Genomic DNA, 17098 nt, shown 5'->3' on the forward strand with positions numbered 1-17098 from the left:
TCAATCGGCTCAGTGGTGAAAATCTTTATTTTCTTGATGCTGGGCTTCAATCCATATTGAAGACTACAACCCTTGACCTTCTTCAGCAAATGCTTCAGGTCCTCCTCAGTCTTGGTCTTCCCATATGCACTGTCCTGCTTTCATAGGCATATGAGGTGATTGAAAATATCCTGGGTTAGGCCAGTGCATCCTCTCAAACACTACCTTCAAGTCAGAACTGACTCAGAGCTAAGCCTCCAACAGGTTTTCTGAGATTGTAGTGCCTGCGACTAATAGAGACCATATGTACAACAGCCCTAAACCCTGCTCTATCCCTTGCCAATCTTATTGTCTCTGACACACCTATCCCCATTACCCCAGTTACTGAATCAATCAATCTCACCTAGGGTCTTCCTCTCTTGAGCTGTCCCTCAACACTCCCAAGCATGATGTCCCTTTCCAAGGACTGATCCCACCTTGCAACATGTCCAAAGTATGTCAGACGAAGCTTCAGAATTCTTGCCTCAAAGGAGCAGCCTGGCTTCACCGTCTCCAGGATGAACTTGTTTGTTCCTCTAGCAGTCCACGGTGGTATATTCCACACTCTTCTCCAGCACCACAGCTCAAAAGCATCAATTCTCCTTCCATCATCCCCAGTCATTGTCCAGCTCTCTGATGCATAGATAATTGCAAAGACCATGTCCTGTATCAGGTGCACCTTAGTCTCCAGACTGACATCGTTGCTCATCAGTGCTTTGGAGAGGTCTCTGACAGCAGACTTTCCCAATGTAATTTGTCTTTTAATGTCCTGACTGCTGGTACCAAGAGTGTTGATTGTAGAGAAAAGCAAACAGAAGCTGTTGACAATCCAACCTCTTTACCATCCACACAGAGTGCAGGGGCAGAAGGGCAGAGTGAGGTGGTACAAAGTGTGTGACAGAAGGTGTCTCAGCAAACCCCATACCACGCAGGTACGAATAACTATGTCTCCCAGAAGCCCACAGGTCAAGTTCACCTTCAAATCTCAGGCTAGGAAGACAATATTATATACCTAATCTATAGGATTCATTAACCTCCCCTGGGAAAATCTTGTAGCATAAATTGAGGAGAAGATGCCCTAAGGCACAAGAAGTCAGTCCTGGCGCAGAAGTTCAAAACTCCTGAAGTCAAGAGATAGTGCCCACAGAGAAGAAACTGGCAGCAGCTTGAGGCGTAAGGAATCACAGAAGCCCAGAAATATTGATATATAGGCCACCACATCAAGGGCTGGATGGGGAAGACTGATGTTGAATGGAGTAGGTGGGAGTAGATGTAAATGCTGGTGGAGCAGGGAAAGGGGTGGCTCAAAACACACCTAGCATGGGTGGGGACTACACAAAATTTATTGCTTTTTTCTACTACTGGGAAATATCTTTAATCTGCTCTTCTCTGTAAAATGCTTGTCTGTCAGATAATGTTCTCAATCTGAGCAATCAAATTAAAACAGACTAGGAAGAAGGATTGGCCATCCACTTCTGAAACAGCAGGCCTTTAAAAACTCTATGTACATTTTAGATGATGATGATGATGATGATGATGTTGTTGTTGTTGTTAAGTGTTGTCAAGTCATTGACAACTCATAGCGACCCTATGAACAAAAGACCTGAACGCTTGTATAACTGGTAGTTTCTCCATGTTCATAGAATTTCTGGAGGCAAGCCATTTCAGAAGTGGATGCCACTCCTGCTTCCAAGCTTGTTTTAACCGGGAAGCTCCACCAAACATGGTCCACCATGGGTAACCATTATCAGATTTGACACATCAGGGTCACAGTGTTTAGCATCACAGCAACCACGAGTTACCTCTGTACAGCAATGCACAGACCAATGCTATCCCACCTAGAAGAATGCTTGACAGAGAAACAATTTAAACCAGGCCTGAGGACCACAGATTAAAATCACCCACCTTGGACTTGGTAGCATCGCTTTCTGTCCACTAGGCCAACAAACTCAAACTCAAACCCACTGCAATCAAGGCCGTTCTAACTACCATCAAGTCTGTTCCAATTGTCAAGTCTATTGCGACTCATAGCAGCTTTCTGTCAGGTGTTTAAAGCTGTGTCTCTCTGGAAGAGGATATTTTCCATCTTTCTCCTGTTGAGTGGCTGGTGAATTCAAACTGTTGGTCTTTCAGTTAGCAACCCAACACCTGACACACAAGGCACCAGGACTTCTCACCTTAGGCAAGAGGTGTAGGCTGTTCAAGATATTCGATACAGCCCTTGAGTTAAGACACTTGGAATCATGGAAATCAGATTTTTTTTTTAACCTGAGCCGTGCTCAGCTGCCAACCAAAGGTTGGATACTTGACTCCACCCAGGAGGTGCCTTGGAAGAAAGGCCTGGTGATCTACTTCTACGAAAATCAGCATGAAAGCCCTACAGACCACAGTTAGAAAGCACAGCAAATGCATTTTCCCTCCTTAGTTTCACGTAGTTTGCATAAATCCTGAGTGCACCTTCCGTTCCTGTGAGCAGCAGGCCCAAAGTGCAATGCCCTTGACTGTGGCATGAGCCAATTTGGCTTTTTCAAATGTGTCCTTCACTCAGTGTTAAGATCAGACAGGGAGATGATGTCACTCTGCTCTGGGAAGGCATCTCTGTGTGCTCTGGATGCTAGGGTCCCTCCTTCACTGGTGTGGAGAGCCTTGCCTGGAACACCCACACTGGCTGTTTCTCCCAAAATGATGCTGAGGAAATACATACATTCTGTCCTCTCCTGCTAGCCCGAGTCTCCAGCAAAAACAGAACAAAGGCATCACAAAACAGAATAAAGTAGTCCTTGGTCATGTGCGGCCAGGCACCATCTTACACTTGCCCCTCAGTGACCTCCCCAACCTTGGGCAGGACTGTGTGGCTAGCCTGATGGCCACTGCAGTTTGGCTGTGTCTTTCTCAGGCATTGCAACCTGAAGTGTAATTTTGACCTTTTCTCCACCTTTGGCAACAAAATTCTTCTCCTTGAACCTGAAAGGCATCTTGCAGTTGTTCTGGGGAGAAAAAGTAAAAGCCTGATTGGTTGTATATGGAGGCTTTATGTGTTTTGTGTTGTTTTTTTTTAAAAAAAAAAAAAAAGCCAAGGCTGCAAAAGCCTGCATGTTGACAATGTTCCATAACAGATAATGCCCTGGGGGTCGGAGAGTGATGTCAGGCCTGCGGCCGCTGGCCCCATACAACCCTCAGAAGAAAATTATTAGCATTTGCATAATGGAGTTTCAGTGGAAGTCATAATTAATCTTAAATCTCCTATTAGGGAATGTGTGTGGACCAGATTGGCCACCACTTTTTCATCTGAAACTATCATCAGCTGCTGGAATGCAGTTGGAGACTGTGGAGACCGTGTACTATCAGAAACCTCAAGGCTGAGACCGGGGATGGGGGTGGGACGAGCCTAAAGGACTCAGCTAAAGGGTACAGGCCAGCCCCCACTGTGGAAAGAGCTTTACAGGTTGGGTCTGTGTGTGTCTTCTCTGAAAGGCACAAGCTATATGGCCTACGACAGGAGGTGAACACCACCTCCAGGTGTGGGACTATGTCAACTCTGGTATGAACAATAGTCTCTCAATTGGTATTTAAAACATTAAAGTAAGACTTAAGGGGTGAAGGGAGGTCAAATTTTTCTCAATGGGAATTGTTTATTTTATTTTGGTTTGGTTTTCCACCAGCTTCCCTTATAAGCTTTTTGAGGCCTCTAGATTGGGTTACAAATGACCCCTAAGGGGTCTGATCTCCTCCCCACTCCAATAAACTCTCACCTTCTTTCCTGCCCACCAACAAGTCAAGTGTCCCAGGACATGATCTTGAAACCTGCATCAAACTCACAATCTTGGAATCCAAAATGTTCTGAGACTCCAGTGTCTCATGTTGCAACCACATAACCTGGCTCAAATCAGAAAGATGACAAGCTTCTGGCACATTCTGGAAGGTTCTCAGGGATGGCCCACAGGGTGAGCTGCACCAGGCATGGTGCAGGAACAGGACAGCACACACAAAGCACCCATTCTCCTCTCAGATCCCCACATGTGTAGACTTTCCAAGCAGGTTTTCCTCATCTCTGTGAGCTCTGGTAAAGCCTCTTTGTCCACCGGCTTCCTGGCAGCACTTCCTGCTTCTCTCCAGACTCGATTTCTATAAACATTTCACAGCCCTGGGCATCTGGCTGTGCTGCCATGTCCCTCCCTGGCCCCCCACCACAGGCCTGCAGACTCGGGAGCCTCTAGGGGCGGGAGAAATCCATGGTCCTGTTGTTTCTCCTCCTACTCACTGCACCCACACACCTTCCGCAGCACCTGACCCAGGACAACCTGGCTCATGGGTTGTTGGGACAGCGATGGTGCCTGACTCAAGGTCTGCCCGTGGGGGTGGGGGGGTTGAAGGCAAGGACAATGGCGATTTGTTGTGGGTTGAGTTCTGTTCCCTCAAATACATTTGAAATCTCAGCTAACAACAATGAAGTCACATCACAATAAGGAAGATCCTAAACCTTGTCACTTCTGAGTTCTAAAAAAAAGAATTGACAAAGAGAAAGCAGAGAGAAGCAGACAGAAGAGAATCAGGTGCATCTACCAAGACCAGGAACGAGAAGGAACTGCTAGAAGGTGAAGTGCTGTTATGTTGTGCCATGGAGCCTGAACCAGCTAACAATGGACCCTCCAGTGGCTTTTCAGAGGCTGCAAATTACATGGGAGGAAACCTCCCATCTTTCCTCCAACGAGCTCCTGGTGGATCCAAACTGTGTGCTTTTGATTTGGCAGTGCAACTCCTTGCCGCTAGGACACCAGAGCTCCCCAGACGATAAAACCGTGAGGAGAAAAGCGGCTTCTTCTACAGCCCACAGCTGCACCCAGAAGAATCACCCCACAGAAGGGGGGAAGACTCAGGAGCACCTTATGGTGCTCTATCGAATATTTCTACTGAGTGCTCCTTCTCTGAGCATGTTGCTGGAAGAGGCTATTCCTTGGAAAGATCAGTGAAAGAGAGGAAGACCTTCAACAAGATGGACTGACAGAGAGACTGCAGCAAGGGACTCAAGCATGTCAGAGACAATGAAGATGGCACAGGATAAGACGGGGTTCAGATCTGTCATTCACAGGGTGGCTGTGGACCGTACCAGACTCAAGGGGACTTAGCAACACAACAACTGAACATTTGACTCATCTCTGGAGCCTACCTTCCTGGAAACATGAGAACTGCAGACACTAGCAATACCCACTATCTATGCCAGATAAAGAAGCCCTGGTGGGGTAGCAGTCAAGAGCTTGGCTTCTAACTAAAAGGTTATAGGTTCAAACATACCAGTCACTGTAATGAAGAAAGATCTGGAAGTCTGCTCTTGTAAATAGTTACAGCTTTGGAAACCCGACCAGGCAGTTCTACTTCTTCCTATAGGATTGCCTTAAGTTAGAATTGATTCAACAGTAGTGGGCTGGAAGGTATGATTCTTTAACACTGGGCAAGGCAGGAAATGTACTGCGTACTTAGGCTGGGAACACTTGGTAAGAGTCAGGTGAGGCCCAAACCAGGTGAAGCCAAAGTCAGTGAGGTCAGATCCAGGACAAGCTGGAGCCAGGTGAGGCCAGGCCCTTGCGCACAGGCTGGTCTCCAGTTTTAGCCCAGTGGGACATGGAGCAGCTCAGTTTTCAGAACCCCCACAGTCACAGAACTCTCACACCCTGAGCCCCTACATATCACAGGCACCACTCTCAGTACCCTACACACGTTGTTTCCTTTGATAGCACAAAGTCTTGTGAAAATCTGGATACGTTGGAGCCTCTCTCACAACCAATGGGAAAGAAAAGTACCATAGCCTCTGCAGAATACAATCTACCACTCAGTTAAATAGAGATGGCTCACATGGCCCAGCAATTCCACTCCTCAGTATGGAAATAGGGAGTGGCATCCACTTCCTAAACAACTTGCCTCTGGAAACTCTATGAACTTTGATAAATGTTGATAGTTGTAGAGGGGCTTCAGGCCTTTTGTTCATAGGGTCGCTAGGAGTCATGCTCAACTTGAAGGCAATCAACAACAACAGTATGAACCCAAGCAAAGCACACAAGTGCCATCGAGTAAAAAGCAACTAATAGCTGACCCTACAAACCTATAGCAGGTTTTCAGAGGCTGTAAACTACACAGGAAAGATGGTGCATCTTTTTCTCATGGACCAACAGGTGGATTGGAACCACCTGCCTTGGGGTTGAAAGTGCAGCTTCTTACCCTCTATTGTTGTTGTTGTTGTTTTGGTCCATTGAGTCAATTAAGATTCATAGTGAACCTATGAACAACAGATCTGAACTCTATCCTATCATATGCCATCTTCACATTTCCTAACACACTGGAGTTCATGGCAGCAGTCACCATGTTAATACACTTAGTCAAGGGTCTTCCTCTCCTTCGTCAGCCCTCCACCCTTCCAAGCAACACATCCCGCTCCAAGGAATAACCCCTCTAGCAACATGCCCACAATATGTGAGGCAAAACCTCATCATCCTTGCCTCCAAAGAGCACTCTGGCTGAACCCTCTCCAAGACATATTGGTTGTTCTTTTGGCAGTCGATGGGGTGTTCAATTATCTTCTCCAACACCACAGCTCAGAGGTACGAATTCTTCTTCTGTCATCGTTATTTGTTGTCCAACTCTCAGATGCATGATCACAGGGTTTTCAAAAGCCTGTTCTTTAACAAGTGGATGCCAATCCTGCTCCCCAGTCTGTCTTGATCTAGGAGCTCTATTAAAACCTGTCCACCATGGGTAAACACTTATGGTATTTGACACACCAGTGGCATAGCTTTCAGTATCACCGCAACCCACAGCAAACTGACAGATAAGTGCTGTACCAATTAGAACAATTTTCTCTCCAAACACTACAAACTGACAATTTAGTTTGTAACTCTAATACCAAATTAGTCTTCACACCAAATTAAAATGACCTATCAGCTTACACCTGATTGTTAATTAAATAAAAAATGACCAAATAGTTTACACCTCTCAATTAAATCAAAATGGCCTATGCAGTTGTCTTAATTGATAGTCCTACCTGCTAGACCACCAGAATTCCCCCATACATACCTAAAAGAAATAAAAACTATGTCACATAGACACTTGTACATAAATAGTCATAGCAGCACCAGTCATAATAGCCAAAAGGTGACAACAGCTCAGTGTCCATCGGCAGATGAATGGATTACACACATCATGGGCTGTTTCTCTTGCATGAAGAGAAATGGTGTTCTGATACTGGGAGGAGCTTTGAAGCCATGTTTCATAAAATAAACCAGACACAGGGTTGGTATTGTATGATTCCCTCTTATATTAAATGTCCTGAATAGGCAAATGCATAAATACCAAAGTTGATTAGTGGTTGTAAGGGACTGTGAGGAGCAAATAATGGGAAGTTAATGCTTAATGGATATAGAGTATCCTTTTGGGGTGATGAAAAGAATCTGGAAGTAAATAGTGTTGATGATTATGCAGTCTTATGAAGGTATTGTTGTTTTTGTTGTGTTGTTGTGTGCTGGGGAATCAGAACCAATTCATACCTGGCTCTCCAGTGGGTTTTCAGAAGCAGTAAATATCATGGGAGGAGAGTGCCCATCTTTCTACCACGGAGCAGCTGGTAGATTTAAACCTCATGCCCTTGGATCAAAACTCAGTCTTTCTGCCCTTGGAAGCACAGCTCCACCAGAACATACTTTTTGTAAAAAATTTTTTATTATTCATTTCAATGAAAATTTACAGAAACTTTGGATTTCCATTCATTCATTCATTCATTGTTGCACTTTTCTCCCCACCCACCACTCCCCTGCCCCAGTTAAGTAGAATAATTTTATGGTAATTCAATTATAATCCAATAAGAACTAAAATGTACAGCTAATTGCCTCCATGAACAACTGTTATATTTGTTATGAAAGCATAAGAACTAGATGGTGCCCAGCCACCATTGCTGAACATTCTGGTCAAATATTTTGTAGAACAATTCTAATCAAAAGGTGGGGAATGCAGAATTTCATCTCAACATCAAGAAAACAAAAATCCTCACCACTGGACTAATAGGCAACATCATTATAAAGATTGGAGTGACCAATGATTTCATTTTACTTAAATCCACAATCAAGACCAATGGTAGATGAGAGAGAGGGAGGAAGGAGAGAGAGAGAGAGAGGTTGCATTGGAAAAATCATCTGCCAAGGACCTCTCCAAAGTGCTAAAGAGCAATGATATTCATTTAAAGCCTAAGGTGGGCCTGACCCAGGTCATGGTATTTTCAATTACTTCCTATGCACCTGAAAGTCAGACAATGGATAAGAAAGACAGAAGAATAGATGTCTTTAAATTGTGATGCTGGAGAAGATTATTGGCTATAACATGGAGTGCCAAAAGAACAAATATGCCTTGAAGAAAGTGCAAACAGAACTCTCCTTAGAGGCAAGGATGGTGAAACTTCATCTCACTTACTTTGAGTACATTTTCAGGAGGAACCAGTTTGTGGAGAGAGACATCACACTGGGTAAAGGTAACGGTTGACAAAAGAGAGGGCAAAGAGATGGATTGATATAGTTATTACCATGATGGCCTTGAGCAGGACAAGGGTTCCGAGGATGGCAAAGGACCAGGTACGGTTCAGATCTGTTGTTCATTGGCTCACTGTGAGTCATCGTCAACTTGGTAGCACTTAACAGCAACAACAATAACACGGACTGTAGACTTTCTGAAGCCCTAGGAGCTGGTGGACCCCTGAACACTGTTACCGTGAGACAATCTTTAAAACTTAAATTAAAAAAAAAAATCCACACATCGTCTGGAGAAGAAACAACAGCTTACTAGTTTAATTTAAAAGGCTGCTTCGAGTATTAGTGCTCTTTTTATTCATTTCAACGCAAGTTTACAGAGACTTAGGGTTTCCAGTCATTCACTGTTGCACTTTTTCTGAAGCCCTTGGAGCTGGTGGACCCCTGAACACTGTTACCCTGAGACAATCTTGAAAACTTAAATTAAAAAAATTCCACACATCGTCTGGAGAACAAACCACAGCTTATTAGTTTAATTTAAAAGTCTGCTTTGAGTATTAGTGCTCTTTTTTTATCATTCATTTTAATGAAAGTTTACAGAGACTTAAGAGTTTCCAATCACTCACTGTTGCACTTTTCTCCCTGCCTACCCCCCTCCTCCCCAATTCACTCTTCTCCTAGAAAAGTAAAAAGTAAAACTCTTTCATTGTTATGCAATCCCTCCCCCAAGTCCACTGTGCAGCAGCCTTCATTCTGGACTCCTGTCACGACAACAATACCCAATCACAAATCCCTTTTAAACAGTTCTCTCCCTCATCTGTTTCAATGCAGTTTGCATCACTCACCCCCTCTTTCCCCGCCTTCCCTCCGCACTGAAATCAGTTACGGCTCCTTTAAGACTGATGTGAGATTGGACTCTGAAGCTCCGCCTCCAGTAGAAACGCACTTCCGGTAGCGCCGCGGAACTGCTTTCGAACGTGTTTTCGTTCCTTCCACTTCTGTGCTGGCGTTTCTGCTCCGGATACCGCCGTAGATACCAGATTTGAACCTACCTGCCTTCAAGTTGGTCTTCGTGATGCCCAGACACAACTCCAGAAAGCCAAGTAAAGGACCTAAAGACGGTAAGAAGTCTGCAAAGCAGAATGGGAAGAAAGCAGTCGGCAGAGCGTCCTTCACTCCCCGGCTTGTGCACTGTGATGATCGTGCCAACCACGAGACTGAACTGAAACAGAAGAGGGTGGCGGAATGGAGAGAGAAGCAGCAGTTAGCCCGGGAGGAAGAGAGGCACAGACGCAGGACCATCAACAGCTACTGTCAGGATGTCCTGAAACGCCAGGAGGAGTTTGAGCATAAGGAGGAAGTTTTGCAGGAATTAACTGTGCTTCCTCAGCTGGATGATGAAACCACAAGGAAGGCTTATTATAAGGAATTCCGTAAGGTGGTAGAATACTCTGATGTGATCCTTGAAGTCCTGGATGCCAGAGACCCATTGGGCTGCCGCTGTGCCCAAATGGAGGAGGCTGTCTTGCAGGCAGAAGGTAACAAGAGACTAATCTTGATCTTGAACAAAATTGACTTGGTCCCTAAAGAGATTGTGAAGAAGTGGCTGGATTACCTTCGGAATGAGCTGCCCACTGTGCCTTTCAAGGCCAGTACCCAGCATCAGATTAAAAATTTGAACCGTTGCCCTTTGCCAGTGGAACAGGCCTCTCCGTCACTGCTGAAAAGTAAGCTCTGCTTTGGAGCAGAAAACCTTATGAGGGTTCTTGGAAACTATTGCCGCCTTGGGGACGTGCGCACCCACATTCGTGTGGGGGTTGTGGGCCTTCCCAATGTCGGAAAGAGCAGCCTGATCAATAGCCTGAAGCGTAACCGTGCGTGCAATGTAGGAGCTGTTCCTGGAATCACCAGGTTCATGCAGGAAGTCTACCTGGACAAGTTCATTAGGCTCCTGGATACTCCAGGCATTGTCCCAGGACCAACCTCAGAGGTGGGTACCATCCTACACAACTGCATCCACATACAGAAGTTAGCAGATCCTGTGAGTGCCGTGGAAACCATTCTGCAACGCTGCAATTCAGAGGAGATTTCCAACTATTACAACATTTCTGGGTTCCAGACCACCGAGAGCTTTCTGACTGCAGTGGCCTGCCGTTTGGGGAAGAAGAAGAAAGGAGGTATATACAGTCAGGAACAGGCAGCCAGAGCTGTCCTGGCTGACTGGGTGAGTGGGAAGATCAACTTCTATACTCTCCCACCATCTACTCACACTTTACCCACTCACCTCAGTGCTGAGATTGTGAAGGAAATGGCAGAGGCTTTTGACATTGAGGACACTGAACAGGGCAGTGAAGACACAATGGAATGTTTGGCCACTGGAGAATCTGAGCTGGATGACAAGGACTCGCTTGAAATGAAGATCGAGTGGCAGCATTCTCCAGTGATGGAAAGAGTAGACACCATGGAAAAGAAAACCACTGTGCATAAGGTGGAGCAGGCTAAAGGCGTTGTCAACCATCCACCCAAGAATTACAGCCTGGTGGACCGCCGCCCAGTGTTGCAGAGAATCATGGAGACAGATCCCCTGCAGCAAGGTCACGCTCTGGCATCTGCCCTGAAGAAGAAGAAGAAAATGCAGAAACGGGCAGACAAGATTTCCAGCAAGCTCTCCAATTCCATGATGTCTGTCCTCATCCTTTCTGGCAATGCTGATGGCGGTGCTGATGACTGATCTCAACTCCACTGCCTTTTCGAGTAGGATGGAGCAATATGGATATTAAAGAATTGGCCTTTCCATGAAGCACCTGCATATTAAGAAAAACAACAACCCAGTTTCATGGCCCCCAATTACTCCTCCATTATCTTCATTTTAAAAAGGTCTGGAGCTGGCAAAAAAAAAAAAGGAACTATCTATGTGAGATCAAAGTGACAACAGTAACTTGGAAGATTAGACTGGACTCTTAGAAACTGAATTTATGTTAATAGAAGAGAAGCAGCTCAGGAAAGGATGGTGGGGATGTTTGCACAATGTGAAGAATGTAGTGTCTTGTCAATAAATGGGACATGTTAAAACCCTTGTGTGTGTTCAGTCATATATATTCTAAACAAAAGCAACAACTAAAATTTAAAGTTATTTTTTTAAACTAATACATTTTTGAAAGCCAGGACCATCCTACCTGGTATATCCACAACCCTCCCATGCAGGGTCTCTGGGTGCCCACCATACTCTTGGGAAACACAGGGAGGTGGGCTGGGGTGCTCCTGGCCAAAGCACTGGCCTCTCTAAAACAGCTTTTCATGGCCCCACAGCCTGGCCTCTGGCCAAAGGGCAGGGCTGCCTCCAGAAAAGGCACAAGGGCACCAGAGAACCCAGAACAGGTCTACCTGGATCTGACCTATGTGGACCACAGGACAGGAACCCCACCAGACAGTGAGGAGCAGCCAGTGTGAACCAGAGTGTTCACCAGGGGGTGGGGCTGGGGGGGCCCTGGGGCAGCCCCATGGCTGGGAATGCAGTCCTGACAGAGGCCCCAGAATGACTCTTGGGGATGGGCAGCACCAACACCTGGTTTGGGGGTGACAGCAGGGCCAAAAGGCAGCCGTGGGGCAGGGGGGGAGTTTGGAGGCCCTGCCCGGCTGGCTAGTGGCCCTCGCCCAGTGGTCCAGTTCAAGCAAAGTCTTCTATGGGAACGACTGGTTCAACATAGCAGGTAGGTAGGTTCACCCTGTCTCCATAGGGCCTTTACCCAGAAGGTGACTTTAGTAATACAAGCCCTCTCTCCCCACAAGAAGGAAAGGGGTTACCTCTGCCCCCAGAGGTCTCTGCTGCTGCATCGAGGTCCCTGCATCCTCTGTCACATGCCTGAAGGGAGGTGGGGAGAACACCGGGTGTTGGCTGTGCTGTTAGTGGGAGGGGGACGTTGGGGGACCCCCTGGCTCTGCCTGGCGGGGACAGCTGAGAGACGATCATTGTAGTCTTCTGCAGGCAGCCTGTCCCTAGCCTCTGCTGGCTCTATTAGGGAGTGTATGTTTTATTAATATTGGACATTAAAGTTTAATACTGTGATTACAGGGAAAAATGGGACTTCACACCCAAGGAATATTAGAGGATTCCAGAGAGAGTCCAGACGGTGAGGGCATTTATAAGCATGCAGGACGGTCCTCTTCATCATTCGTCCCCCAGGCTGGTGCCAGCCATGTATTGTCACTGCCCATTTGTGGGACTCCTGCTGCCACAGCTCCCCTCTCCCTGAGGCCCGGAGCCTCCTGGAGGACCCAGGGCAAGACACCAAGGTCCCCAAAGCGGGGCTCTTGGCTCTGCACCCCTCTCTTCTCAGTCTGACCCAGGCCCCTCCCACCAAACTGGGACAGTGCCTCTCCTGTCCCAGATGGGACCCCACGGGGGTCCATCACACTTTGCCAGCCAGAACCATCAGGTCCACAAATCTGTCGCTGAACCCTTCTCATGCCTCCCAGGTGGATAGGCAAAGGTCAAGGACCAAGTCCCATCCTCAGGAGCCCAGGGCCAGCAGAACTCCAGTGAGAGGTGGGTAAGAAGTCGCTCTGGTGGCCTCTGCAATTAGATTTGGGTGCACAGACCCTAGACAAGGCTTTCAGACTACAAAGTTACCCCACTCCTCTCCTGCACCCACCAAGTCCCAGTTACCTGAATCCCTTCCTTTCACACAGCCAGCTCCACCTGCAAAGCAGGTCACTCCCTCCTGCCTCCATGCTGGGAGGACAGGACGACTGCCTCTCCTGGGCTTGGGCTCCCCCAGGACTTTGGAGCTTTCTGCCTGGGCAGAGGCAAACACCTCCTCTCTGAACATGCTGCCAATCTATATAGTCGTGCAGTCGTTAAAATCCATGTATATGCTGAGAAGATGCTTTTATGAAAAGACATAGAGGTCAGGTCAGGTGGCCAGGGAGGGGTGAGTACCAAAAGCCACCAAAGCCAAATTCATTGCTGTCTAATTTCAAACCATAGTGACCCTCCCTCAGGTTTCTAGGGTCATAAATCTCTAAGAAGCAATGACGTCAGTCTATAGTCTAAGGTGCATCTAAGCCAGGCCATGGTCTTCGCAATTAGATGCTATACATCAGAGAGCTGAACAATGACTTAAAGATGATAGCAGAAAAATTGGTGCCTTTGAGATGTGGTGCTGGAGTAGAGTATCGAACATACCATAGACTGCCAGGAGAACAAATAAGATCTGTGCTGGAGAGGGTGAAACCAAATTTCTCCTTGGAGGCAAGGATTTTGAAGCTCTGTCTCACATACTTTGGGCATGTGGCCAGGAAGGACCAGTCCTTAGGACTTCATGCTCAGAAGGATAGAGGGATAGTGCAAAAGAGGAAGATCCCGGATGAGATGGATTAACATGATAACTGGGGCAATAGTATTAGGTGTGTTGGAGTCAGTGAGACTGACTCAGGACAGGGCAGGCTTCAGAGTATATAGGGTCACTATGAGTCCCAGGCAACTCGACGACACTTAAAAACAACAACAAATCTCTGTCAGTAGAGGCTTCTCATTGTTCTCCCATGAAGCAGCTGGTAGATTCAAACCATTATAGCTGCTAATCTGTTAAGAGCTCCCTGGTCTCAGAACCCCCATAATAATTGAATGGGAGAACATGGGTGCTGATAAGAGGAGCTAAGAGATCATTCAACCTATAGATGGCCAATTTCTAACACTCAGACCCACTCTCCAGGCCTCACATGTGACAGACATCACTAATCAATCACCACACTCTGCTAGTGAACCAACACCCAGCATAGACGCTCCCCACACTGGTGTCAGACAGCCAAGCCAGTCGATGGTGGTCCATAAGATGGTGTCTAGCAGATACTTCCTTTTACATTGGAGACTGAGGATTCCAGGGGAGAGGGGCTGGAACCTCTGTTTCCCCTCAGAAGGAAACAGGATTCAGATCTCACAGGCAGCCTACTGGGACCTCAGCACCCAGCCCAAGACTGAGCACACCAAACCATGGAGCCAACTTCAACTCATAGTTGCTCCACACATGTCAGCAGAGAACTGACCTCCAGAGTTTTCAGGAGTGGATTTTGGGAAAGCTTTTCTTTGCAGGCCCTTCTCTGTGGACCCACACCCCCTCCCTTCTGTCTCATAGCAGGGTGAGTTACCCATCCACACCACTCAGACACTCCCATCTGGGCACACAGCAGGTTCTTCCTCAATATCTGTGCACCATCTGCAAAGTCCTTTGTGAGGGACCCTGGGTGTCCAAGACACAGACTCCCATGGCTTTGAGAAGGGCCTCAGGCTCCCCAGTAGAAGAGGGTAACCCACCCCACAAAGACAGCACCCCCTGGGGGTCAGACCATGGCTGCACTGTCCACATACAACAGTTAGGGAGGACCCCACAGCAAGAACCTTGCCTAAGTCCACCAGCCCCAGGGAGCACGTGCTCCATATTAGATGTAACAGAAGTAAGAGTAGAAATGGACCTTCTCAGCCGAGCGGCCTCCTCATGCAAAGAGGCCCACCCCACCAATGGGTCCTCTCTCCCTGTCAGCCCCAGACTTGGCAAGGCAGTTGATGCCAGGGCTTCGGCTGGAGTGGAGACCTCCATGGGGCAGATGGAGCCCAGAAGCTGGAGTGGGGTTAAAGGGGCTGGAAGCAAAAGGAATCAGGAAGGGACTGAGAAAGGAATGAGGGGAAATGGGGAAACCAGGAAGGCCAGGCAGGGACCAAGCAGAGACAGAGCGCCCACTGCGTAAGCCTGAGGAGTGGGTGTCTGGAGGCAGGAGAGCCAGGGCAGAGCCATTTGTCCTAACCGAAGGCAAATCAGAACCAGTATCAGGAGTCAACATAAAGTGTGCCATTCCGCCCCAGCTCACCAAGGGGTGCAGCCTTGGCCTCGCTCCGCCCTGTGGAGGCCTCCCCAGACAGATCAAAGGCCGGGGGAGTGGACATCAATTAGAGACACCCAGACACTTCTGGGGAGCCCTGGTTTCGTGAGCTCCTCATTCTAGTATTCTGGGGCAGCCTCAATTTCCAGCACAGGCAGGGGAGCCCACTGAGGGGCCAGAAAGATCTGCCCACCCAGGAGTAACCACAGTGGTCAGGAGGTGAATGGGGACTAAAGATATAGCTGGCGTCGTGGCCACTGTAGTCAGGTGCCCAGGGGCTGGAGCACAAGAGGGCCTGGTCCAACACTAGCCTGAGCTCATCCTCCACGTCCAGGGGCTCGGAGGGAAACACGTGGTGGGGCTGTGCACAGAAGGACGCTCCTAGGTGTACTCTGACTTACCTGTTACATTTTAGAAAGATAGTTTGAAGGGGGGGAATATGACAATGTGATCGAAATGAAGTTGTTATTAGGTGTCAGTTGTTATTACGTGTTGAGTCAGTTTCAATTCACAATGACCACACACTCGAGTGAAGGAAGCCCTATCTGATCTGGCACCATCTTCACAGTCTCTGCTGTCAAGTCCCTGTCTCTGCTTGGCCGGCTCTCCACATTTCCAAGCACGATGTCCTCAGCCTCACACTTGTCAACCACACTGAGCAGTCTCCACCTGGGCAGTGCTGTTTGCCATGGAGACGAGGTGAGGACAAGAGTGCACACATCACCCGAGAGACTGGGGTCACATCTCCTTCCCAGAGATCGTGTCCAACTCATGATGACATCGTCTCCGGGACAGAACAGGCTGTCCCTGTGCCTACCAGCGTCACAGCCAGAAGCCACGCAAGTCTGTTTGCATTTAGATTCATTAACGTTAAATGGCATTTAAAAAAAAAATGCAGCTCCTCACTGTCCTGGAGCTCTCTGGAGAAACTGAATCAGAGAGACAGAACAGCTGCCACTGAGCATTCCAAGTCCTGGCAACTCGTGTGTGTCAGAGTAGATCCAGGCTCCATTGTGTTTTGTGGTCTTTCTTTTTTAAATTGTCATGCTAGTCGAAGTTTACAGAGCAAATTGTTTTTTCATTCACACATTCAGGCACTTTTTTTTTATTTAACGGCCTCATTTACAGTCCCCACAGTGTAACAGCACTGTTCCCACTTCCTCCCTGTGATTCTCATTTCCATGCATCCTTCTAATCTACCCCTCCCTGTCTTCTGAGCTTTTTCCTTGAGTATATCTTGCCTTTCTGACTTCATAGTTAATAATTCGAAGGTGTGAGTGCCTCGCTGGTATCCGGGAGGCTGGGCTCTATGAGGAGAAATGTGGGGTCAAGATTGGTGGATGATTTATCAACAACCTGCGTTATGCGGATGACACAACCCTGCTTGCTGAAACTGAAGAGGACCTGAAGCACCTGCTGCAGAATGTCAAGGACTGCAGCCTACAATATGGATTGAGGCTCAATGTCAAGAAGACAAAGATTCTCACCACTGGACCAATTGGCAGCATCAGGATGGATGGTGAAGAGATTGAGATGGCACACAGCTTTAGTTTGCTTGGCTCCACAGTCAACAGTCTTGGCACCAGCAGCCAGGAAATTAAAAGGCGCATTACCATGGGAAAGTCTGCTGTTAGGGACCTCTCCAAAGTACTGAAGAGCAATGGTGTCTCTCTGGAGACTAAGGTGCATCTAATACAGGC

The 17098-nt window shown here is 47.5% G+C and overlaps 1 protein-coding gene across 1 annotated transcript; it reads left to right on the forward strand.

Annotated features, from left to right (window-relative positions):
• Positions 1 to 8612: 8612 nt before the first annotated feature.
• Positions 8613 to 11253, forward strand: LOC102843103 (guanine nucleotide-binding protein-like 3-like protein-like). The gene is made up of 2 exons (XM_006885927.1): positions 8613 to 8627; positions 9556 to 11253. The coding sequence occupies exons 1-2, from the start codon at positions 8613 to 8615 to the stop codon at positions 11251 to 11253; spliced, it is 1713 nt and encodes a 570-aa protein (XP_006885989.1).
• Positions 11254 to 17098: the final 5845 nt, after the last annotated feature.

Source organism: Elephantulus edwardii, unplaced genomic scaffold (genome assembly GCF_000299155.1).
Source record: "Elephantulus edwardii isolate Elephantulus edwardi_28Jun2011 unplaced genomic scaffold, EleEdw1.0 scaffold00045, whole genome shotgun sequence".
In the NCBI taxonomy this organism is placed as follows: Eukaryota; Metazoa; Chordata; class Mammalia; order Macroscelidea; family Macroscelididae; genus Elephantulus; species Elephantulus edwardii.